At 40.4% G+C, this 25492-nt stretch overlaps 1 protein-coding gene across 1 annotated transcript in view; it reads left to right on the forward strand.

Moving 5' to 3' along the window:
- The window catches only part of Col25a1 (collagen type XXV alpha 1 chain), a 410812-nt gene that overhangs the window by 342684 nt on the left and 42636 nt on the right, over positions 1-25492 (forward strand). The window contains exons 18-23 of the mRNA XM_052730008.1: positions 3991-4035; positions 15088-15150; positions 18004-18072; positions 18852-18896; positions 20675-20719; positions 21742-21819. Coding sequence (XP_052585968.1) covers positions 3991-4035; positions 15088-15150; positions 18004-18072; positions 18852-18896; positions 20675-20719; positions 21742-21819 — 345 coding nt within the window. The remainder of the gene's footprint in view (positions 1-3990; positions 4036-15087; positions 15151-18003; positions 18073-18851; positions 18897-20674; positions 20720-21741; positions 21820-25492) is intronic.

Raw genomic sequence — 25492 nt, forward strand, 5'->3', positions numbered from 1 at the left:
GCCAGTCATCTAGATTACTCTTCAATGTGTTTGGGTGAAATACTTCAAATACCTTTTAGAAAGGAACCTCAAGTGCCACAGTGTTCTTTCTGTGGCTCCTTTCAGTGGTGACAGCTTTCCACAAACATGTCCAGCCTTTCCCCTCATACTGACTTTTTCTTTGAGAAAATCAAACTTGTCAGCATATGTGATTTTTTTTTTCTCTTATAGCATGGGCACTGACAAGGTGAATATCTGAACCTACTAATTTTTTGGTTCCCCTTCTCAGGCTTTTTCATGGGCATCATAGCAGGCAGCCTCTCTGACCTTTTAAAAAGAAATGTGGAATTACTAATAACAGCGATCCATGCTCTATTTTGAAAAAGAAACTGGTCTTCACAGATGTGATTTTTGGGTCCCTTAGTCTTTAAAAAATTAAAGATTTTTCTTAAATTGCCCTCTAAATTTGTGATTTTCTCAAAGAAAGACCAGACTTGGTGGAATGTGACTCTAACCCAGCACTCAGAAAGCTGCAGCCGGAAGACCTGGCATTCGAAACCCACCTGCCTTAGGTAACAAGAGTCTGAGTCAGAGGAAGGGAGGGTGCTGGTGAGAAGGCCAGCGGGTCAAGGTGTTTGCTGCCAACACTGACGACTTGAGTTTGATCCCAGAACCCACGTGGTAGACGGAAAATGAATCCTGCAAGTTACACACACACACACACACACACACACACACACACGAATAAGTAAATAAACAGGCAAAAGAGGGATGTGCACCTGCAAAACATCTCTAAAACACAAGCCAAGACAAATCTCAGTAATCTTGTGTAGGCGCCACTGTTTCCACAGAACAAGAACCAAAGTGACCTTCAATTGCTTGGCATAATATTGCATTATTATAATTATTTATAAAATAACTTAGATTCATTCTGGACATTTACAGCTTGCAGGCAGAAACACTGGGTTTTCTTTGCATTTTATAAAAAAAAAATAGATTTAAATGACATTGAAAGGAGCTTTCATCTAGGCTGATATATGACCTGAAATGAACAGCAGCCTTTTTATCAATATTTAGTTCAGATTCTACCATCTGACACAATCACGCCTTCCTACAATTGTATGACTTCCTTGGTCAAACATCCGATTTTGATAATAATTCCCTTAATATTGAAAACAGTATTTCCATGTTTGCTGTTTAGAGTCAAAAAATGGCAAACTGACCCAGGTATACAGTCAGTCCTGCATATCATCCATGGTATTTTGGGCACCATTCAAGAGCTGTGTTCCCAAATTTAGGGGTATTCCCAGAAAAGAACAAAATACTTAGCACAAGCCTAGTGATGAGCCTTCCATCTGGGATCATGCACAGTGTTCATCTAGAGTGACGTTGTAGCTTGTATTTTTTCTCTTGTAGCTTCAGCAGTAGGGTTACTTGTAGAGACACTATAGACTTGTAAAGTGTGAATTGTGTTTCACCACATAGTTCTTGCCTTCCTAACCTTTCCCCAGCTCTTAAAAGTTTACAGTCTAACATGAGGGAGTAAATTATTTGATTCTCTATCAGAAGGGACCCTTGCTAATGAGCTCTGTGGACATCCAGGACACCCTAACAGGGTCCCAGGTATAAGACTCTCTCAGATTGAAGAATGGAGAGTAAAAAAGGAAAATAATAAAATCAGAAATATAATGTAGCTGTGTACAGTTGAAACTCTTGAACAAGGACTCTTTGGATAAAATAACAAGCTGACTCTTAATTATGACTCATACCTAACACATCAACTGTGCTCCCAAGAGGCTCCTGAGCCATGGCATAGACATGAATAGCCAAGTTAACTAAAAACCTTACTCTTAGTTGGAAGGTAAGCTTTCCATGACATAAAGATAAAGAATTCTGCAGAAAGAAATTTCTTCCTAAAAACATGAAGTGTTCCATAAGGGTAATATTAATGCTATTACCATCTCTCATTATGTTGCTAAGAGCAGGAAGTAAATACAAACTTGGAAAGGTAAGAGTCACAAACATTTAACACTATAGAATATGAATATCTGAAGTATTTGACTAAAATATACATTTACAACCAACTACATGTATGCACATATACACACATGATGTAGAGAAAGGCTACTCAAGCTTAATATTTCATTATCTTATATGTTATCCTGTAATGTTTTTACTCATTTTTCTCATAGAAAACATTGTATGTGCTAATCATGCATATATGTGCATATCAATTATTTCATTAAAGTAGCTATGTGGTTCTTTTAAGTTGGTAGAGAATGGGGTGGTGAGAATTCTTATTGGAAAATAATATTATAACCTATTTATTTCTACACATGCTTCAGATGTGATACCATTATGAGTTGGGGAGACTTATTTAAAAAACAATCCCAAGTGTTATTGGTTGGGTACTCTTATGCCGTTCCTGTTTTCAAAGCTTCATACTACTCTTAAGTGAAAGATTGCTTTCAGTAAAATAAGTATGAAAGCCCTTTCTAGTGGATCCTCTTAATGTTAGTAAATAAAAGGTAAAAGAGAAAACAAAAAAGAAAAGCAATGTATGGTGTTGTAGCTCCGTGAAGTTTAATATACCTAGACACCTGGTCTTAGGGTCAAATAATAAGCAAGTTAGAATTCCTTCCTTCTGTAATTTAATTTCATTGTAGTAGTATTTATAATGCACACTTCTGCACAGAATGTCTTTTCTTTTGCATTCCTGAAGTACCTTTAACAAGTAGCCAGGGAGCCATTGCCTCCCTACTTTGTCTAATCACTCAGCTTAATAAAATGTCTAAAGGCTTAATATTATAATACCAGAAGAAATTCTAGCTCTTTGTCATCTGAAAGGGCAGATGGTGGGGGGTGGAAGATCCAGTTGTAAGTAGGTTTTCCTTGAGTTAAGGATTATTCAAGGGCCAGCAAAATGGCTCAACACTCAAAGCGCTTTGCTCCACAAGATGTATAACCTGAACTGGATCCCCAGAACCCACACAAACGTGGAAGGAGAGAACCAAACCCACAACCTTCACATGTGATCTGTGGTAGGCGTGCACACATGCATAGTGATAATAAAATAAAAATTAAAGATCATAGAAACATGTAGGCTACAAAACATGCCTCTCCCCCCACCCTCCTGGCACCTCTCCCTCTGTGGAAATGGTTGTCCTCTCCCTGACTGACCATTACAAAACTCTGATTGTTTTTCCCTCCATGATACTTCCACAGATAATAGGCAACACTTCATGGCAAATGTATTTTTTCCTGATTCCTTTATTCTTTTGTAGTGGACTTCAAGAGAATTTCTAAGCAATGTAACCTCTTGTGCTTAAAATAACATAGACAATTCTGTGAAAATGAGAAGGTTTAGCCTGTCTCCAGTGTGCCTACTCAAGGCGTACTTAATCTCTGACCTGTGTTCAGGAACAGCTGCATGGTACCATTAGCCCAACACTGCTAAGCAGGGTCACCCTAACCCACCAATTGTTAGGAATACAGGCTGGACCTAAGTATATTCTTAACTATTTATTTGTCTTCTCATCCTTCAGGAATGAAAAGGAAATCTTACTATGCTTTTAAGTGAGCATCATGCTTACCGTGTGTATTTTCCTGGGGCCATCTGTTCATACAACAGTCTCTTGATTATCTAAGCAGGGAGAGCCTTGGGAAAGGACACGTTATTGAGGCAAGCAGCTCCAACAAATCCTTGGCCAAAGGAGTCATAAATGCAGCCTTTCCTCCTGTACTCCCCTCTCACACCATCTGATAGAGATGCCAGGGGGCAGGGAACTGCAGGAAAAGGGAAGTGTCTAAGAAATCTGCCAAGTGGTCAGCCAGTCCCGGAATGGAGAGTTGACTGAGCTGAGTAATCTCCTCAGACTCATTCCCCCTCCAAAGTCTTTTGTATATATTTCTGTTTGCAGAAACTCTGCCCCTGAGACATTTGCCATGTTGTTTCTGATGCTGTGACTGAGTAAATGTCGCTCTATAATGCATTGTGATTTTCCTACGTAGGGTGAGCCAGGGCTGCCTGGACTGCCTGGACTCCCGGGGATCAAGGTAAATACTCCACTGACCAACTTCACAGAACTGTAGAGATGAGTCACCCAAATGGGAGGAAATGGAGAAAACCATGAATACTGGTCCTTAACTATGCTAAAGGTGTCTCAATTGATTAGTTTGGTTGTTTTTGTTTTTGTTTTTTTAATTGAAATTGCTCTCAGGTGTTTAAGGTTGCCCATTACCATCCAGACTGTATATTTCACTGCAGGCTTTATCGTGCCCCTTGGATAAAAGCAAATGACATTTCAGGTGAAATCATGCAAGGTCCTAAAGTCTAGAAAGAATCTCTCTTTGCCTTTAACTTTTAACTTAACCTAGGGTCCCATCAAATTTTGACCAGAATTCACCTTCACGCACCAGTAAAACAGACGCTTGGGCAACCATGTATCTGCTTCACCGTTATAACAACCCCGCTAAGATGCCATGAAGCCATCTCTTCCAGTCACTCTCAGAAAAACAGAAACCACCTTGTTAAAATGTTTTCAACCAACACATGTACCTCCCACATAAACTCTGTATGCGTCTTTTCAAATAATTGCTTAAGGTTTAGGATTAAAACATTGTTTTAAGATTTAAAGATTCTTTTTTTCCATTTTTCTTTATTAAGAAATTTTCTACTCTACATACCACCCACAGATCCCACCTCCTCCCTCCTCCCATCCCCCAGCCCTCCCTCCCAAGCCACCCCACATCCCCATATCCCCCAAATCAAGGTCTCCCATGGGAAGTCAGATTCTTAAGCCACAAATTTTTGAAAAAATTTTGAGACTTTTCCCATGGCAGCGACAAGACCTTATGTTCTATTTTCTTAGCTCTAGTTCTTCCTTTAGAATAAACTTCATCTAGATCCCAGAAGTGACAAGGTAACAATGCAAGTACATCTTCCATTCTAAAATGAATGTTCATACTTCACTTCTGTGTGCCATTTCAAAATGCGTTAATTGAAGTCAGTATGATTTTACAAGGATTAAAAGTCCTATGTTGTTTATAACATTAGATAGGTGATCAATACACAGTAAAAAAAAAAATGTCTTCTAGATTGGCACTCAGAAATCCTGGTTCTAGTATTTTGTTGGCTGTTTCTAGATGACTATAAAAAGTTCAGATTGCTTTTACTATATGCTTTGACTCTTTGGTAGACAGTGCACCCTGAAAAATGTCTGCTGAAGAGTCAAAGTCACTTACCTATCATTTGCAGTTTAGCAAGAATGACATCCTACCTCGATGTGAAAGTTCATATTATAGGTTAATTTATGGCAGTTCTTTAGTAACTTCCATGCATAAAAAAATGACAACTTTTTATAAATGACAAGGTCATAAATTTTTAAATGATTTAAGGACATGTTGCTGGGTGTTAATTATAACCTGGTGTCATTACAAATCATAAAGAAGACATTTGAGACAAAGGACATTGGAGCGACAGGGAAGTCCCTACAGCAAGAACTCTGGCTTGTCAGGGTGCAGGCTCAGCTCAGGAGAGCCTTGGTGCTCTGAAATCCACTTGTCCCTTCTGCTGGTCTTCAGACACTCTCTTGGTCAAAAGAATAAGAATGAAAGCATTATTTTTCCAAAGTACAATACAGATAAACACACACACATAGACATAGATGCTTTCAATAGCTACTGTATTTGTGGTCCTTATCACACGGTTATATGTCTACACTGACCGTTGGCCTTTCCCCATGACCTTTTCAGTCACGCATGACCTGTTCAGAAGGTCATGAATTCTCAGGTGGGAGGGTTCATTGTAAGTTGCCACCTCTAGTAAGTGCTTACGTTCCCCCAGCCTGAGAAGTACTGGAAATACTTTGTGGAGGTGGCATGGCTCTGATACTGCCCTCCTGTCCTGACTAGTGACTGAACTGAGAAATGGTCAGGTGACAAAACTCTTCATAATTCACTAGCGATGATTCTCTAGGTCATGTCAGTACCACACGTGGGTCACCGTCCAGTGTGGGAGATACATCATTAGCTCTATTTTCTGTTTACTAAGATTTGTCTTCTCACTCTAATTCAGATGAAAGATAAGCGTTCCTTACAATATAAGTGCTAAATATCAGCAAATAATCTGGGGAGAAGACAATTTAGGAACACATTAAGGTAGTTAGTATTCATTGTATATTCATAAATATAGACTTAAAATTGTATAATGTTGTGATATCACAACATTAACTTAAGCCGGGCGGTGGTGGCGCACGCCTTTAATCCCAGCACTCGGGAGGCAGAGCCAGGCGGATCTCTGTGAGTTCGAGGCCAGCCTGGTCTCCAAAGCGAGTTCCAGGAAAGGCGCAAAGCTACACAGAGAAACCCTGTCTCAAAAAACCAAAAAAAAAAAAACAAAAAACAAAAAAAACATTAACTTGAGATGCTCCTTATTAATTTAATTTGCCTCATTTTTGCTCAGGTGGCAAACTCCAGGACAGTTAATTCTCACTTCATAGTTTAAGTTATTCACCAGGATTTAAAAATTGAAACCCTTACATGTGGCTGTAGGACATGTGGTAACGAAAACATCAGTCATGATCTTAGGTATGTGTGTTTATGCTTTGGAAATATTTCCTGTTGCCACCCATGTCTTCCTTATCTGCCACTCCCACAGAGGGTGTGCACATGCTCTCCGTTGTGTCTAAGACACTGAGGAAACCAGTCATTGCATACCAGGCAAGCTTTGGTCCACCACCTGTTGCTCTTGGGGAATGGTTGGAAACTTAATGAGCACCCACATGCCTTCCACGGCCCTCAGGAAATGAACCAAGTGTCTAAATACAGACAGCAGACTCATCTATCTATCACCTGAGGGTCCCACTCTGAGAAAAGTGCTAATACCGTAGGCATACATCAGGGAAGTCACTGAGCCCCGGCATGACTTCATCTCAAGCTGTTCTTAAGCTTCCTGCAGCATTTGAAAGTCCTCTCGCCATGTGGAAGGCATTTGGAATTCCTATTTCATGCATTCATGGTTCATATAGTGTCAAGATGTTCAGCTGGGAAAATTAAATTATGTACAATGTACCATGCAGAAATTGATCTTCTGGAATAAGATTTGAGCTTAGAAAGTTAGTTTTATGAACAAGCTTTCAAAAATGTCAGAGTCCTTTTTGTCCCTCAAGTGTCTTAATGGATAATAATCATTGTGCCTACCTTTTCTGATATCAGATAAAAATGTAAGATTCTAGGTTATTTTTGAAAATCTTAGTCTAGACCCTTATTTTGAAAAATATAAATATATTGTTGACCCATTCTCATGGTTCCATTTCCCTCATAAATTGATCAACCACCCTAGAACAAACCAAATCATATCTTTACTAGTCCTGTGACTCAGGGTAAGATTTTGTAATCTCTCTGTAGTTTTCTCTTGAGAACCAGCAGTGACCATAGCACAGAGTTCTGTTGCGAGAATGAAATGAATGAATGTATTCATAGCTCTTGAAACCTCACCCAGCACATAGCAAATGGCTGTTGTTGCTGTTTCTCTTGGGATAGTTCAGAATATTGAAAACATTACTTACACACCAGTTCAATATAGTCTTTCCTCATGTAAATAATTTTAACCTGTAGAAAATATATCTAGCTGTGCTTTACATAGATAAAAATGATGGATCCCCCTTTAAAGGCATGAAGGAATAAAACCTTTAAAAGCAATAAGATTGCCCTACTTCCTAAGTGTGTTCCAGGAGCAAAAGGCAAGAGTGCACAATTACTTAAGGATAAGAGAAGTCATGTGAACATTCTTCTTCCTGACTGTTCACAGAAAAAGCAAAAGGGCAACTTGACACATCCTATAACAATGTTTGTTTTTCCAAGCCTGGGTTACTTCACCCAGAATTATTGTTTCCAGCTCCATCCATTTACCTGAGAATTTCATAATTTTGTTTTTCTTAATGACTGGTTAATTTTCCACTGTGTAGATGTACCACATTTTTGTTATCCATCACCTGTTGATGGACATCTTTTCTGTTTCCAATTCCTGGTTATTGTGAATGGAGCAGCAGTGAACATGGATGAGCAATTATCTCCCTAGTGGAATATAGAGTCCTTTGGAAAAATGCCTAAGAGTGGTATAGTTGGATCATGCAGTAAATTCACTTCCAGCTTTTTGAGCAATCTGCACACTGATTTCCACAGTGGCTGCACCAGTTTGCATTCCCAGCAGCAGTGAATAAGTGTTTCCCATTCCCTCTATCCATGCCAGTATTTATTCTTTATTTTCTTATTATCTTGGCCATTCTGACTAGGGTAAGATAAAATCTCAAAGTAGTTTTAATGTGTATTTCATAACATAGCTAAGGATGTTGAACAGTTTTAAATCTAAGTCTCAGCCATTTATATTCCTTCTTTTGAGAATTCTGTATAGTTCCATGCCCCATTTTTTAGTTGGGTTGATTGTTTTCTGGATGTTTAGGGGTTTGGTTTGGTTTTAGTTCTTTGTATGTTCTGGATACTAACCGTCTGATAGATGGATAGTGGTCAGGATTTTTCTTCATTCTGTAGGCTGCCTCATCCAAATAGTGGTATCCCTTGCTGGACGGTTGTTTTTTTAGTCTCATGCGGTCCCATGTTGGTTGTTGGTCTTAATGCCTGCACCATCAGGATCCTGTTCAGAAATCCCTTTCCTGCGCCTATAAGTTAACATGTATTTCCTACTTTCTGCTCTATCAGATGCAGGGTATCACACCTTATCCTGGAGTTCTTGATCTATTTGGAGTTTAGTTTTATGAGACTGAGAAATAAGAAGTGAGTCTCCTTCATGTAGCTTATCCAGTTTGAGTGGCAGTATTTGCCCATTTGATGAAGATGCTGTCTCTTTTACAATGTATATTATTGATCTCTTTATCAAAACAAAAAGCAGGTTACTGTAGGAACCTGAGTTGATATGTGGGTCCTCAGTTCTATTCCATTAATCAATATGTTTGTTTTGATCCAATACCATGATGTTTTTATTACTGTAACTCTATAGTAAAACTTGAAATCTGCTATGGTGATACCACAGCAGAAAATTTTAATTGTTCAGAATTATTTTCTTCTATCTTGGTTCTTTTATGTTTCCATATGAAATTTAAGATTTTTTTTCAGTATCTGTAAAGAATTGCATTGGAATTTTGATGTACATTTCATTGAATCTGTAGATTGCTTTTGGTAAGATGGCCATTTGGATGATATTAATCCTACCAATCCATGAGCATGGAAGGTCTTTCCATCTTCTGGTATCTTCTTCTGTTTCTTTTTCAGTGTCTTAAAGTTTTCATTATATGAGTCTTAATTTTCCTTGATTAGACTTATTCCAAGATATTTTGAAGCTCTTGGAAATGATATTGTTTCCCTAATTTCCTTCTAGGTGTTTGGCATTTATAGATAAATTGCAAAAAAAGTCAGCAACTTTCTTGATTTTGTATCCTGCTACTGTTCTGAACTTTCTAGTCATTATTGCCTAACTCAAGATATTTTTCACAGAAGTAGCTAATTTTACCAAATTAAGAAGTCAAGTTTTAAGTAGGCAGGAGAGATATATTACAGCAGATACTACATCAAATCATAAATAGCTATTTAAATAGCAACTATATTTTAATGGTTTACCTTTCCTTGAAGCTTAATGGTTTTACTCTGGCTTCCACATTAGTGAAAATTTGACATTCAGATCAAGAACTTAAGGAGGCAGAAGGGTCTAAGGTGGTAACAAACTACCCCACATTGTATGAAACCCCCTGGACCTGAAGGCAGTTTTCACAGGAAGCAGAGACATTCGCTTGGCACTCTCAGGATTAAGTGCTGGCCTGGTGCTCTGTGAGTAACAAATGTATCTTTAGAATCTGATGAAGATGAATGAAGTTCAGTCCTCAGAAACATTGGCATATCTCAAAACTGGCAGAGATAAATGTAGGGATGTAAAATTAATTCATAGAGGAAAGAAAATACGATGCCCTTGGTAGACAGGTCACACTGTGTTATTATTGCTTGTAACTACTTCCTGCTTGCACAGACTATGCCTGAAGACATAGGTAACTTGAGTCTAATTAGGAAACTCGTGCAACAGAAATCAAAGATTTTTAGCAATTATAATGAAACCTCCAACAATTACACTGCATGTCCTTCATGGTGCAATTCTGTTAAGACAAAGAAAAATGCAAAAGATAGGTTTTCTGGGTTTTAAATAAATTCACTATTTAGTTCATTTTCAACAGAGCAATTAAGATGTTTTAGTGTCTACTCAGATTTTATCCTTATGAGTAATAAGTATTTTAGAGGCAAACTCTACTTCTCATTTTTTCTTTTCTTTTCTTTTTTTTTTTTTGTCTCCTCAATAATTTTAGAAATAAGTCCAAATTACCCAAACTGGCTGCCTCATGGTTCTTAGTATAACAAATGTTATTGCTGTAATTCTCAAAAGCAGGTATCATGCTGACTTGAATTCTAATTAGCCTCTAAGCAAGACTGGCTAATGCATTCTGTGTCAAGACACATTAATCAACATTTTGGGGCATGTTTTTAGCACCCAGGCTAATCAGCACATATTTTTCAAACACTGTTGTTCTATTTTGGGGGACAATGAAAATCAGATCCGCTCAGGAACAAAAAATATCACAGAAACATGACTTGGTCTAAAGAGTGTTTTTAGACAGGTTAAGAAAATGATATATTTTACTTCTTAATTGACACTAGCTTATAAAAATAAAACAAATAGTAATAAATGAAAAACCAGATATTTTTCTGCGAGCAAGAACTAATCAGTTAGGACTTTCTGGCTACCATTTTGCCTAACAGATGGAATGCTCTGGAAGTCTATCTGGAAACATCTGGCAAGCCATTTCCGTGAAAATGAAACTGCCTCTTTCTTTCTTCCTTCCTCTCTTCATTGGACTAACATCTCCTGCTTAGTATTTGTTGGTTCTTCTCACTTTTATGAATGGTGTCCCAGTGACCACTCATCAGGAAGAGTGGGACTGTCTGAAATATTCCCCTGCTGTGTTTAGAAAGTCAGTTAAGATTCTATTATGGAATCCTAAGACTTCATGAAATCTTCAGCAGTCATTAGATTTCAGAAAAGCCTCATTCCTAGAAGTTTCCCGGCTTTGCTTTGTTTTTATAATACAGAAGGGCAGTTGTCGCTGCTTTCATGGTTGGTAGACAGGACTGTTGTGGTTAATGTGGCTCCGTAGTCTGTTTGCTCTTTAACTTTTATCCAGAAGACTTCCCATATAAGTTGCTGTTACAGTGAGATATTTGGGTTGGTTGCTTTTGGCGGGTGGATAGGTACTAGCAGATGAGTTGAGAAAACTGACTTCAACCCAAAACATCTCTTACTCAAAATTAAACTGGATACATTTTGCTCAATGTTAGTTAAATTGAGTGTCCTATGAAATAAAACTGAATTTTGACAAATAAGACCAGAAAAAATGTAAGAAAGATAACATTAGTATGTAAAGGTTTTTTCCCCCTAAAATCTCTTTAATGTCTGGCTTAAAAGACTGCAGCTGGATTCTCATCTACTCTTCTATATTCTGTTTCTCAATTTGTTGTTCAGGGTGAAGAATTTTACACATCTCAGATAGGTAATTGGACAAGGAAAGGTTATTTTAACAACTTAATCAGATCGAGTTGCTGTTGTTCTTTGATGTAACTTCCAAGCTCCATGAGTGGCTGTGTCTTAAACATTAGACTCCATACAGACTCTGAAGCCACATCATGAGTCATTCACGCTCAGATGCTGAAGGGCAAGAGCAAGCAATGTCTTTGCATATTGTGAAGCCATCCAACTTTTGAGCCCTCTTCCACAGTCTGAGAGAGCTAGGGTTTGCCAAAACACTTTCAGAACTCCTAGGATAAGGTCGGGAGATAAGTAAGCTTAAAAAGCTTAAGAAGGTGGTGACACACGCCTTTAATCCCAGCTCTCAGGAGGCAGAGGTAGGTGGATCTCTGAGTTTAAGCACAGCCTGGTTTACAAAGTGAGTCCAGGACAGATGGGACTATACAGTGATACCCTATCTCGAAAGACAGGAAGGAAGAAAGGAAGGAAAGGAGGGAGGGAGGGAGGGAGGGAGGGAGGGAGGGAGGGAAAGAAGGAGAGAGGAAGGAAAAAAAGAAAAGAAATAAAGAGAAGGATCTTCATGTCCTGTCTATATCAGCAGTAGTTTCTGAAGTCTGAGAGAGAAGAGACCAATAAGTATCCCCACCCCATCCCACCACGAGATGGGGAAGATGGAGCCATGGCCCTAAAGGGACTGAGCACTCTCAGAAGAAGTAGACACAAACCTGCGATCCTATAGCTAGATATGCCAGGTTTTGCTTTGAATACATTGGAATATGAAGTGTGTCAAGTTGTACATATGTGACTGCTACTTTCTTGGAGTGATCATGAGCAACTAATCACACTAAAAGCCTTTCAAAGCATACAAGAGTAACAGTACTAAAATAAGTGAGACTATCAAATCTGCTCTGATTTTTCTCTTAAAATTAAATAATTCTGCCCTGAACCATCTATTAAAGGAAATTTAATGTGTCTTTAAAAGGAAGAAAAAAATTCCTTTATCTAGCTGCTGAGATAACAGAGCCTTATTTATTTGTGAATAATGCAACTGCATGCTTGATTTTTTTATAAACTAAACACTAACTCAAATAAGGAATGTGTTTCTGCAATTTCCATTCTTCTTTTTATTAGTATGCTTTAATGAAGCTTACACTTGATGGGCTAAAGATATCATTTTATTTTTGCTTAAAAATGTGTAAAGAGGGCCGGGCGGTGGTGGCACACGCCTTTAATCCCAGCACTTGGGAGGCAGAGCCAGGCGGATCTCTGTGAGTTCGAGGCCAACCTGGGCTACCAAGTGAGTTCCAGGAAAGGCGCAAAGCTACACAGAGAAACCCTGTCTCGAAAAACCAAAAAAAAAAAAAAAAAAAAAATGTGTAAAGAGTTCAAGTTGACAAGCAAATATTCAACCTCTACATTACTATTTCAGGGTATCCGTATTGACCAATGACTTTAATGTTCATTCCAGAATTGCTCTTGAAAGTGGGAAGAAGATACCTATTCATGCTAAATATTACTTTATTAGAAGAAATATTTTATTTATAAATAAATATGTCCCTTATAGTATTTTGTTTATAAAATAACAAATCAAATTATTTTGCTAAAGGTGGAATTACTCACAAATGATTTCTCTGAGTTGAGTTCAGGTTTTTATTTTGAAATATTGAGAGGTATGGCATATTTACCAGGTTTTTTCTTCCTGGAGGTGGTAGACTGTGGTGCCAAGTAGAATGACAACTATAGGAAATAACCTTACCATCCACCTCCATTCCGAGGCCCAAGCCCCCACCTTTCTACCCTCTGAGTACCCACATCAGAGTAAATCGTTGAGCAGTGTGTCACCCGAAATGTTTTATGGTGACTACATCCTTCTGTTCCCAATACCCAACATCTAACTTTTATATGGCATGTTTGAAAATTTCATTTGTTTGAAACATAGATGCAAACATTTTAACACACCTTGCGGAACACCCCCCCCCCCATGCTTTCCTGCTTAATTCCAAGAACCAGGAAACAGGTTCAACAACAGCTGACTTAGAGGGAAATCAACTGAACTGATAATTCTTCCAGAAATAGTCCGAGCATGAATAAAACAGGAAATATGAAATCAGGACCCTTGTGGGATGTATTTTATATTTTAAATGGTTAGACTCTTAATGTTTTGTTTGCCTTGACTAATTAAAAAGAAAATAAAACGTTATGAATATCAAGACAATGTAAACACTGGCTCAGGTATTCTTTTTGCCACCAAATATGTAGTTTGTTTTCTAACACCAGGTTTCCAATTTTCTGATTCAGACACCCACTGAATTTGGCCTGAAGTTCAGTCCTGTCTGATGCTGCCCTGGTTAGCCTCAGATGTAACAGGTTTCAGGACCAACCCTGAAAGATTAACTTCATTTCAGTTGCATGTAGCAAATTCCCAGGCTACTTGGATTATCTGCACTTTTTCTGATGTGGCTATGGATTTAGGCCTTTTGGGGACACCCATTTTAAGAAATGGCTCAAATGAGTCACAGTTCAGGAAGACGCGGGGCTGTGCTTTCCATTATAGTTTATAACAAAGGCTGAAAAAGAATGGCCCACTGAATGTCTAGAGGAATGCTGGACACAACAGCCCCTGTCCTGTGGGTCTGAATGCTCTACCCTCCTGGTACGTAACTGTTGACTAGGAAAGTCTGCACTGGCCCTGTCATTTAGGGGTTTCTATGGGGATTCCATTGGATGATTGATGAAATCACTACCCTCTGTGATTGAACTCAATCTCCAGCCATTCTCCCCTTCCCATAGGTTAAGACACATAATGGAAAATTCCAGCCTTCTAGCCATCAGATTGGTTCCTTACACTTTGACACTATCTAGGGGGCTCACTTAGCATCTCCTGCTTGTATCAATTCATGTGTAGTTGGAAGGGACTAGTTACAAGCAGCAAAAGATGTCATTCACCATTCCTGTAGCCCAGAGGAATCTGAGGCTTAGAAGATCTATGCCAAGACCTGGGTACCATTTATTATAACACGAATGAATTTCCTCCAGGTAGTAGAGATGATGTTTGAGAGATATGGCAAGAAAAGAGACTTTTCCTTTCATGCTGAACATTACTAAATCTTTTCCCTGGCCATATTCATTGTATCAGTTATGTATTATTGTTGCCTACCACTTTACCCTAGAAAGCAATTGCTGGAAACTGTTGTTCAGCTTATTGTCCTGAAAGAGAGGAATTCAAGCAGAGCATGGCAGGTGCCTCTGCCTCTGAGTCCCTGAACAGACTGCAGTGAGGCAGGCATCCAGGACTGTGATCTCTTTAGAATAATTTAGAAATTATTATAAAGACATTTGTCCAACGGCCTTGCCACTTTCTAAAGCGTCTCTGGAGCTCTGCTCAGTTTTCATTGATGATCGTCTTATAGTAAGTAGTTTGATCTCAGCCAGAACACTTGTTCACAATCAAGGAAGTAAAGTCACAGTGGGAAGAACTGAGTGTTCTGTCAGACGAATAATGCCTCGTGTGCCCATCTTTTTTTAAGGGAGAACCAGGCTTCATTGGTCCTCAAGGAGAGCCCGGCTTACCAGGGTTACCAGGAACAAAAGTAAGTAGACCTTTATTTCCCCTTGCTTTCCTGTGAAATTTGTGTCATCCCTGCTGAAAGAAAGGTGGGAGGACTCTACTGTTCAGATGGCCACATATTTCTGCCTTAGAACCAAGGCAGCCTGATCCACCTGTTAATGGCATGCAGTCGGAAGTTACACGTAGGAAGCTCTAGGCACATCAGCCAGTGGGTGACTTATAGTAGAAGTTCAAGTTTGCCCTCCGGATTCCTCAATAAGTGTGATGTCACTGGCCTCCCGGCGACATGGAAAGGTAGCAGAGAGAGAGGAGGGCTGGAGCTCACCAACCCCTGCTCTTCCTCATCCGTTTTAGGATACACTTGTAAATTGGACATTAATCCCATCCCCATGGATGTCACAGAGATTTCTAAATACTTCACTCCAAAAAGATCTACCCTGAATGATGTTTGTAGAAGTATTCTATAATGAAAACCATCTCTTAGTGTTCTATTTGGCAACCTTAAAGAGGACCCTGAAAGCAAAAGCTATATGCTGCCATGCAAAAAAAGAATACAGAGCTGCAGACAGAGTCAAGTCTGCCTTTGTCTGCCCAGTAAGACATAAAAAGATAGGAATCTGATGATGGAGTTGTACTCATGACAGACTCATGAATCAAAGGTGCAAAGTGGCATCAACTTATATTCACTTATTTTTAAACCACGGCAGACTCTGCCTCGGTGAGTTCTGAGTTCACCAGAAATAGGCCAGGGGGAATTTCCAATAGTTAGAGAAATATGTCATGGTCTATTCAGACAGACTAGTCCCCCTTTCCGCTTTGGTCAAGTGAAATGAACTCTCATCCTAGCAAGTGGAAACTATTCATTGCCTAAGGGGACTGGGACTCCTCGTGGGATTATGCAAACTTGGTTTCAAAAGAAATCCCATTTTCACACCATGAGCTATCAGGCCCGTTAAAGAAATTCTGTGTTAGCCTGAACAGATTCACACAAGAGAGACCTTTCTGAGCAGGAAAGACAGAGAGAGAGGGGAAATAAATTGTCTGCTGATATGAGAGCTGTTAGATTGATTGAATGTAAAGCCTTAAAGCCAGGAGAGAGGAGAAGGTGGCCAGGTGGAGGAGCATATCCACTACCACAGGGGGAGAGGAGTCCCAGCAGGCGAAGCCCTTGGGAACTGCTTCTAGAAGGTTTTTCTAGACAGGGGAAGGTAGAAGAGACCCAGCTGGTAGAGCTAGTCATCCCTAAATATTCCATAGTTTCAGAGAGAGAGAGAGAGAGAGAGAGAGAGAGAGAGAGAGAGAGAGAGAGAGAGAGAGAGAGATACATAGAGCCACAAAGTGGGCAGTAATTGCTGTTATGAAGGCCTCAGCATGACTCTGAAGGACAAATGCTTTACTCTGTACCTCTAGGAGAGGGGAAGGCTGTGATGCACCCGTGTGGCGTTTCTACAAGCAAGTATGTGCCTAGAAAGTCATGTTTTAGCAATACTCTATACTTAATTGTTAGTTGGGTTGCCTATCTCAAAAACAGTTGTGTCCTAAGGGGAGATTTCAAATTTGAAAATCTATTTTGAGCCAACAATGGCTCTTAACCATTTTTATGGACGGTCTGGGTTTGTACCCCTATCAACAGATCTGAAAAATAAACAAAATGGTGTGTCTTCCTCGGAGGGCAGTGAAGACATATCCTAAGAACGAGAGACTAAAGGCATCTAGATATCTGTAGTGGGGATGGTGTGTCCGAAGAGCCTGTCCCAATGCCTTTGTCAGAGCTACATCTGCCTAGAAAAATTCGATTTCAGTCAGAGTACAAAAAAAAACCCTCAAAAAACCAGGATATCAGAGCATAAAGCATGGGACTTCACCACTGTGCTATACATTTTGCTGAAATTCCTTAATATTTGCTACATAATGTGAATAAATGTCCATTCAATAATCATAATCATAATCATAATAATGAGAAGGAAGAAGTAGAAGTAGTAGAAGGGGCCATACTGATACCCTTTAAAAGTCTTTACATTTATATACATAGCTACCTAATGGACATTTACTAAACTCTTTCTGTATTTATAAAATGGAGATTATAGGACAAAATTACATATTTATGTATTACTCAGGGTATTCTAAAGACACAGAACCAACATCAATGAACAAATGGGTGGGTGGGTCAGTGGTTAGGTAGGTAAATATGTATGTATATACATGTATGCATATATACATACATGTATATACATGGCTAAGAAAGGGGTTTATTAGGAGATTTGGCTCATGTGATTACAGAGGCAAAGATGTCCCACAGAAGCCAGCTATCTACAAGTAGAAGGATGCTAGTAACATGGCTCTGTCCAGGTCTGAAGGTTTCAGAATCGTGGAAGCTGGTACTGCAACTCCTGGGCAGAAGTTAAAGGTCTTAGATGCAGTGCCTGGCGCTAGTCTTGCCGCCAAGGCAGAGACTGTGCTATCATGAGCAGGTGCTCCAGAGGAACAGAGACAGCTTGCCTGTCCTCTGCCTTTTGTTCTAACCATCCCTAAGCCAAGTTGGCATCAACCACCTATTTTAAGGGTAAACCTTCCGCTCTCAGTCCACTGACCAATGTGCGATCTCCTCTGACAACACCCTGATGAAAACCATCAGAATGCTTCAGCAGCTCCATAGATGTTCCTTAACCCAGCCAAGATGGCACCAACAATTAACAATCTCAGATTGTTTTGTGTATGAAATGGGATCATTCATGTTCAGACATTAACACAGGGCCAGCATGCTGTAAATGAGTAATGGTGCTCTGTTTACCTCGGTTTTATCGAACTCCCATATTCCTCTCCAGGGAACAGCCATGGGGAGGCTGCTATTTACCTGTTTTGTAATTTATTACAGGGTGAACGTGGAGAAGCAGGGCCTCCTGGGAGAGGTGAACGAGGGGATCCTGGAGCCCCAGGCCCAAAGGTCAGTTATTGTTACATTGGAAGAGAGCATTCTTTAGTTAGGGAGTGCATGCCTCTTGCTGTGGAATATGCAACTAACTCTTCAACAGATACTAAAACGACCCAAATCACAAACACCTCATTGAACTGTACACTGATGGGTAGCGATTTTTACAGTCTGACTTTCCTTGTTTATTTACTCTGTGCAGCCCAGTGAAGTAATTTAATAACATATCTGAATGTAAAGGGAGAGGTGCTGTCATGTTACACATTATTGCTAAATGTGTGTTACAGCCGGCTGAGAAAAACCTCATTGCCGAGTGCCCTGTTCGTTTCCATGGTAACTTGATGGAGTGTAATATCTTGAAAATATTAGAACTAAGGATTTATTTGCCTGTGCAACCTCTGTTTACCTAAACATTATGCAAACTAACGTGGTCATACTCTATTCTACTAACCCGCCCCTCTTGGAGACAGGGGTGATGTGATCTCTGATGAAAAAGAGATCTGAGCACAGAAGCACTGTGGAGACTCGTAAGAGCCACTTACAGAGCTCTCTCCAGCCACTGATGGAAAACAGTCCTCAGAGTCATAATGGAATAGAGATTGGCGGAGACCGGAGAGTGAGCTCCTGGAGCGTTACAGCAATGTGTATCCTCTGTGTTCTAGTAACCGACACTGCATCTATCGCACTGGGTGGGGCCGTGAAGATACAGTGTGTCTGTGATCCTCTTTAGCCTGAGCCTCTGTTCTGATCTTCCCTGTCCTTCTTTTTCTCATCTGCATACTCTTTCACAATAGGGGAAACAAGGTGAATCAGGAGCTAGAGGCCCAAAGGGGTCAAAGGTCAGTAACCAATAACCATTTTGATGTGACTTCAGGCCGTCAAGATATGTGTCCTTTGCCTTTTCCACAAAGAGTAGATGAAACCTTTCCTTCAGGGCTTACATTCGGTTTGTCACTGTGATGATATCACAAGACACTGGCTTAGTTTTCCTTGGTTTTGTCTGCTCTTATCCTTCAGATTATTCCTTTTATAACATTGTGTGTGTGTGTGTGTGTGTGTGTGTGTGTGTGTGTGTGTGTGTGTGTGTGTTATGCTGTGTTTCACAACACACATGTGGAGGTCAGAGGATAATTTGTGGGAGTTGATTCTCTCTGTCCACCATCTGGGATCTAGAGATGAACTCAGTTGTCAGGCTTGGTGGCAGGTCCCTCTACCTGCTGAGTCATTTGCCAGCCACCCTCAGACTGTTCTTTCAGAGATGCTGTGTGTCCTGTTTCTTGAAATTAGCTTCTTTGGGAAAAGAGACAGGAAAGGAAAAGTAAGAGCATACAATGCATAAACTATCTTTCTTGACAAAGGTTCATGTCATACTTTTGGTTTGTTACATAACTCCATTCCGAGAGTTAGAACGTCACCCTAGGACTAGAACGTGGCTCAGTGAGTAGAGCTGACGGTTTGAGCTTGGATCCCCAGAACCCACAAAATAACTCAAACGTCCGTAATCCCTGCACCCCTGCGAGAAGATAGGAGGAAGGACGAGGGACTCCCCGCAGCCAGCCTGGCTTACACAGTGGAAACCACCGAAGAGACCCTGAAACAGCGTGTACTCTGTCACTTACAATGTCATGAGCTAATATCATGGAAAAGTACAAAATGGACTAGAGCTCAGAGGCTGTTAATTCCCGCTCCGTGGTGAAGTTGATTATCATGGCCCGTGTTACTAGTGTAACCTGCCTGGGAAACATTACAGCCCCCCCTTTCCCTTTGTCTTCATTGGTCCTTATCCGTTTATGTAAATTTGTAGGAAGACAGAAAGATGCTTTGAGTTCTGTATAGAGGGGGCTCTAATTTTAAAGAACCTTTTAATATACACGGATTTAAGTATTTTCTACTACCTGCATTCTAGACTTCTGATCATTTGGAGAGTATAGTCTATTCTTGGTGTCTCTGTAGGTGGGGTTATGACACCATAAATAAGAGAGATGATTTCGTATTGCTTTGAAATGGAAATGGGGAGGAGACAGAAAGGGCAGGTCAGAGAGGGGAAGGAGAAGGGGAGAGATGAGATAAAGGAAGTCTGGCCAGCCTGGTCTAGCTGGCTGCTGTCAACTTCAGTAGAGTGTTAAAAATAGCTACAGGTAGCTAATTGTCATCAGAGGGAGGTCTAGCCTCTGACTGCACGTTCCCATTCTCCCTAGCATGAGCTCTCCATTCCTACCTGTGCCAGTTTTCTCTATTTCTCTTCTGTGAGGACAGACGCCACAGTGGCTTGGCCCTTTTCCCTTTATTCAAATCCCTTCAGAGGAAAACAATCCTGCTCAGTCTGAAGATAAAGGTTACTTTGGGTACCATAGAAATCACTCACTTTGCTTTTGCCAATGCTAGCCAGAGAGTACTGTCTGATTTTTCCAAGATACCCTGTTTCTGAGGTGGACATTTAACTACCCATCGATGGCATCCTTAGGAGGCATTTAGAGTGGTGATGGTGGTTGCTTCATATGTTTGCAGTTCATGTTTGAAGTGCTGCTGTATGGTACAAGTAACTCGTTAAATGTGACAGATTTCTACATCGGTGGCCCTGCTGCTAATTTGTTATTTTCTTTTTTCATGGGCAAAGGGTGATCATGGAGATAAAGGAGACTCTGGAGCTCTGGGACCACGGGTGAGCATTCCTCTTGTTTAAACTCAGATTTGAGGTCATGTTGGTGTGACTGTGAGAGGCATCTGAATGGACAGTATATAATCAAAGCCATTAGTGGTAGACTGGGATTATTCCCACTGCTAGCCTTCTCCTTGCTCTTTATTTTGTTATCCAAGATCAGGTCATGTAGAGATTCTTACCATATAATAAACTTTATTCTGGAAAAAAAAAAAAAGCAGTATGAAGCCCATAGCTGTTAAGGTAACAGTCCATATGTTTATACTCTTTAGAAAAGTCAAAAAACTAGAACACAGGTCATAGAGATTGTGCAACAGATATAATGAGTAAGATAAAAGTCTAGACTCTGTAGAGAGAGATGTGTGTGTTCTAGTAATCTTGATTGGGGGATGTGTATTTGTGGGTGTATAATATTCTTGTCTTCCATTTCCTCTAGTTTTGGATAAGTTGGGGCATATGGGATAAGATTTTTTTTTTTTTGGTTTTTTGAGACAGGGTTTCTCTGTGTAGCTTTGCGCATTTCCTGGAACTTGCTTTGTAGACCAGGCTAGCCTTGAACTCACAGAGATCCGCCTGGCTCTGCCTCCCGAGTGCTGGGATTAAAGGCGTGCACCACCACCGCCCGGCTGGGATAAGATTCTTATTGGGGATGCCAAATATTTCCTACAGAACATTGTTCATCATTGCTCTCTCTTCTTAGGGAATGAGGAAGCAACCTATGATACACAGATGAGCAGAAAGAGGTTAGGGGTTGCCTTAACAAATGCAAAGGAAGTCAATAGTATTTTGCAAGACACAAAGATGTGTGTGTTTGGAGCCAGCTTCACATCTACCACAGACAGAAAGTTAGAAGTGGCCATCTCCTTTACAATATGGAAAACATTTAAACATAATTATTACTCTGAAATGCACTTGCGTCATAGTAAGGACATAACAGGCAGGGAGGACTCTACCTGTGCCGCCGCCATCTTGTAGACTAGTCATCTGACACTCATGACTTTGCCTTGGTCTGTTTTTTGTCACAGGGTCCACCTGGGCAAAAGGGAGATCCAGGAGCTACTGAGATCATAGACTACAATGGCAACCTCCACGAGGCCTTACAGGCAAGTGACCGTTCTCTGCCCTAGGACACATGGAGAATGACACACACAGATAAGCGTGTCGGTCTTCTATGGCTGTGATAAAATACCAGGAGCAAAAGCAACTTAGGGAAGAAAGAGTTTATCTTAGCTTATGGTTCCAAAATGCTGGAGTTCACAATGGCATCAAGGCATGGCATCAGGAGCAGGAAGCTGAGCACTCACATCTGCAAACATGAGGTAGAGAGCTAACTAGATGTGGAGTGAGGTGATGAATTCTCAAAGCCTGCCCAGTGATGGCCTTCCTCCAGCAAGGCTGCAGCACCTCCCCACACAGAATCACCAGCTGGAGACTAAGTGTGCAAACGCCCGAGCCTGGCGGACATTCTGATTCACACCACCACAATGGGTGCCTGTCACTCAGAGGATGAGTTCTCTTCACCACTCACATGAAGCACGTCTATTCGCTTCTCTTCCGAGCCCTCCTGTCTCCTGCCCCAGGAAGCTTTAATTTATAGCATTTAAAATTCCTGATTTTTTGTTTCCCTTATACTTCCTAAACCTTATCAAGTATAAACATAGTGTTAGTTTAGGCAAATTGTTGCTTCCTTGCTCTAATAGGGGATTTTACAAAGCTGAGCAGGAACTGCTTGAGTTCTGATTTCAATTGTCGTCTTTAACTAGAGACGTGACCTGGCCAGGTCTTTCACTTCTGTGTGCCTCTATTTCTCCATATTTGAAATGAAGATGCGAGCAGTATCTACCTCTTTGGGTCGTTGATAGCAAATGGCTAAGTATATGACATACACTTTGCACAGACAGTCCTTGGTGCATACTGACCTTCTATGTGTTTTTGTTTCAGTTTCTTTCTTTTCAGTGAAAAGTAGTTCACGAAATAATGCACGTGGTTTGCTCTACCACCCTTGCTTCTTAGTCATCTTTTCCATGTTTACACATGCGCGTTGTAGTATCTATCGTCACCCAGTGGTGACCTGCAGGGAAAGTCCATAATAATCATCACCCTGGACTTGCCTGTGACATTTATAGCAAATCACCTTCCTTCCGAAAATCTTTGTGCTTCATCTGGCCTTCCGCTTTCGTCTCCTCCATTCTTTCCCTCTAGTGAAGCCATTCTGTTTTGGTATTCCACATCTTCCATCCATGCTAACTTCTTTGCTAGCCTAAAGTCTCTGACCTTTCCTTAGGCAGAACAGTTGCTCCCTCTGGGTTGTAAGCAAGTGGTTTCCTGACAGTTCGGCCATTTCTGGGGTCTAGCCTGTGTGCAGCTCCACCTGTTTGGAAGAGCCCCTCCATGGCCATGTGTTTTTCTTGCTGACTTCCACAAACACACCGAGTTCTCCTGGGTACTTTTCCCACCTGCTAGAGGACTCACCTGATCAACTAACTGCTAGCGATTGATGATCTCATGTTCCTTCCTTTCGCTCGAGACAGAAGGTTTAGAAGCTTCTTACAACTGTTCTTAGTCCTTCTTACAGTCTCACACCAGGAGCTCTCTCAAAACACACCTCAGCACTACTCATTCTGTCCATTCCCAAATACTGGTCCACAGCCTGTTTATTTCTTGTCTAACCCTGTCCCAATCCCGTGGCCAATTCTGCCTCCCTGGTGTTGCCTGGACCTTCTAACGTAACCAGTATTTGTCTCTAAGGCTGATTTTTCATAAGCTGTCATTACTTTGATTGTTCTAATTTGCTCAGATCTCTTCGTGAGTCCTTGTCTACTCAATCAAGACCAAATTCCTCCAGCTGACATCAGTTAAGTCTCTACAGTACTATCTTTTCTGCCAAGGTATTTTTTTCATTTCCTATGACATAGTCATTTTTACCATATCCCTACAAATCTCTTTTGCCTAGGCTCATCCCATTATTTTTCCTTTCTTTTGTTCACTGAATCTGATCCATAAATTCACTGCTCTCACCAGCTGAGTTCTTCCTCAAAGTCTACACATGAGAAGTCAGGGGCCAATACTGTAACATATGATTACTCTCTAATCACATAATTGGTTTTAGTTTTTCCATGACCATATTGTAAGTTTCTTAGTAACAGAAAATATGCCTTATGTCTACATTGCCTGGGCCTGTAAATGTGCAATGAACAGTTAGTATTTAGTGGTTGGATGAGTGACTGTACTTCTTATGTACAAGCCATTTCTTGGCTTAAAAACAAACCAGATGCTTAAAGTCTCTCTATTTTATACCTATTCTAATATTTCTGTCCTCATGATTTCACCACTGTGGTCTAATTTTCATAGACCTATACATTTATGTGGTCTTCACTACCACTACTAGCCTTTTTTATTTCTATGTTTCCTATTTGGACAAATGTGGATTGGATAGTATATTCAGCCAACTGCCTGATTTAGCCTTCCTCATTACAAGCGGCTTAAACATAAACAGTAACCTTGGGGTTATGGTCAAATTCTTGAGCCAATTGTCTAAATGTTTCCCTTTCCCCCTACAAGTTGATAATTATATATGGAGGGTCAGAGACAAGGAACAGGCAGGTTTTTTGGACCTACAGTGTTTTCAAAATTCTTGCACAGTAAAACAGGGACAGCTCTTAAACTTTATTAGCAATGTTATACATTTCCCTTAAATTGCTTCCAGTTGCCCTATGGGCCTTGTCTCTGCCTGTAAACAGTGTTCCAGTTACTTTCTGTGTTGTGTAGACTACCTGACCAAAAAAAAAACCAACTTAGTGGGGCCTTTTAGTGGGATAGTGTCCATCACGGTAGAACAGACATGTGAAAGGCAGTGAAGGTCTGGAAGCAAAATAGGGGGGTGGCTGTTTACACTGTGTCCATACACAGGAAGCAGAGAGAGAGCAGGGATGGGATGGGCTATAAACCCTCAAAGCCCACCTCTAGTCTTGTACTTCTTCCAGAAAGGCTCCACCTCCTAAAGGTTCTATGACCTTCCCAAACAGTGCCACCAGCTGGGGACCAAGCATTCAAATGCACGGGGGACATTTCTCATCCAAATTATCACAAGGGGTGCCCACTCTCTACTCTTCCAAGAAATGCTCCCATATTACTGGCATTTTCTGCAAAGTTTTGAAGTGTTTTTAAAACATTCTTTGCATGAACAAGCATATGGGCTATGCTTATACTGAAGTGGACATTTCTGTTCCATTCTCCCCTCTACCAGTGAGGAGCACGGTCATTTTAGGGAAATCACTATCTATGCTTCACTGACCTTGTCTACAAAATGGAGTAGATGTTTTTGTTTGAGCTCATAAAATACAGTGTTATCCTTAGGGTGGTTTTTAGGCACTCATGAACACTTTACTGGAGTTCCTGAAAGTAATGTACTTTTTGGAAAATAAATCTGGTAGCTGTTCCTTGAAATGAAAGGATACACACTTCCAGTTTCTTTTTTTTCCATCTCAAGCTCTACATGACTGTAAATAGTATCCAGTTAATATCCATCATAGTCAATGATTTTATACTGTCTCCAAACCTAATGATATATTCCCATTGGGTCAACCATATGCCACGTTTATAAAGAGCTTAGAGTCATTTTTCAGTTGAAGGCATTTGTTCATCCTCCTCCTGACATCATACTCTGGTGGATTAAATGTCCCTAATAAGATCAATCAATTAAGTCAGAAAGGCATTAGAGGAAGAATAGCTGGTATTTCTTCTCCTCAATCTCTAACCAGTGATAGATGATGCTTA

The sequence above is a fragment of the Peromyscus californicus genome, unplaced genomic scaffold, assembly GCF_007827085.1.
Source record: "Peromyscus californicus insignis strain IS unplaced genomic scaffold, ASM782708v3 Scaffold_9__1_contigs__length_137607984, whole genome shotgun sequence".
Lineage (NCBI taxonomy): Eukaryota > Metazoa > Chordata > Mammalia > Rodentia > Cricetidae > Peromyscus > Peromyscus californicus.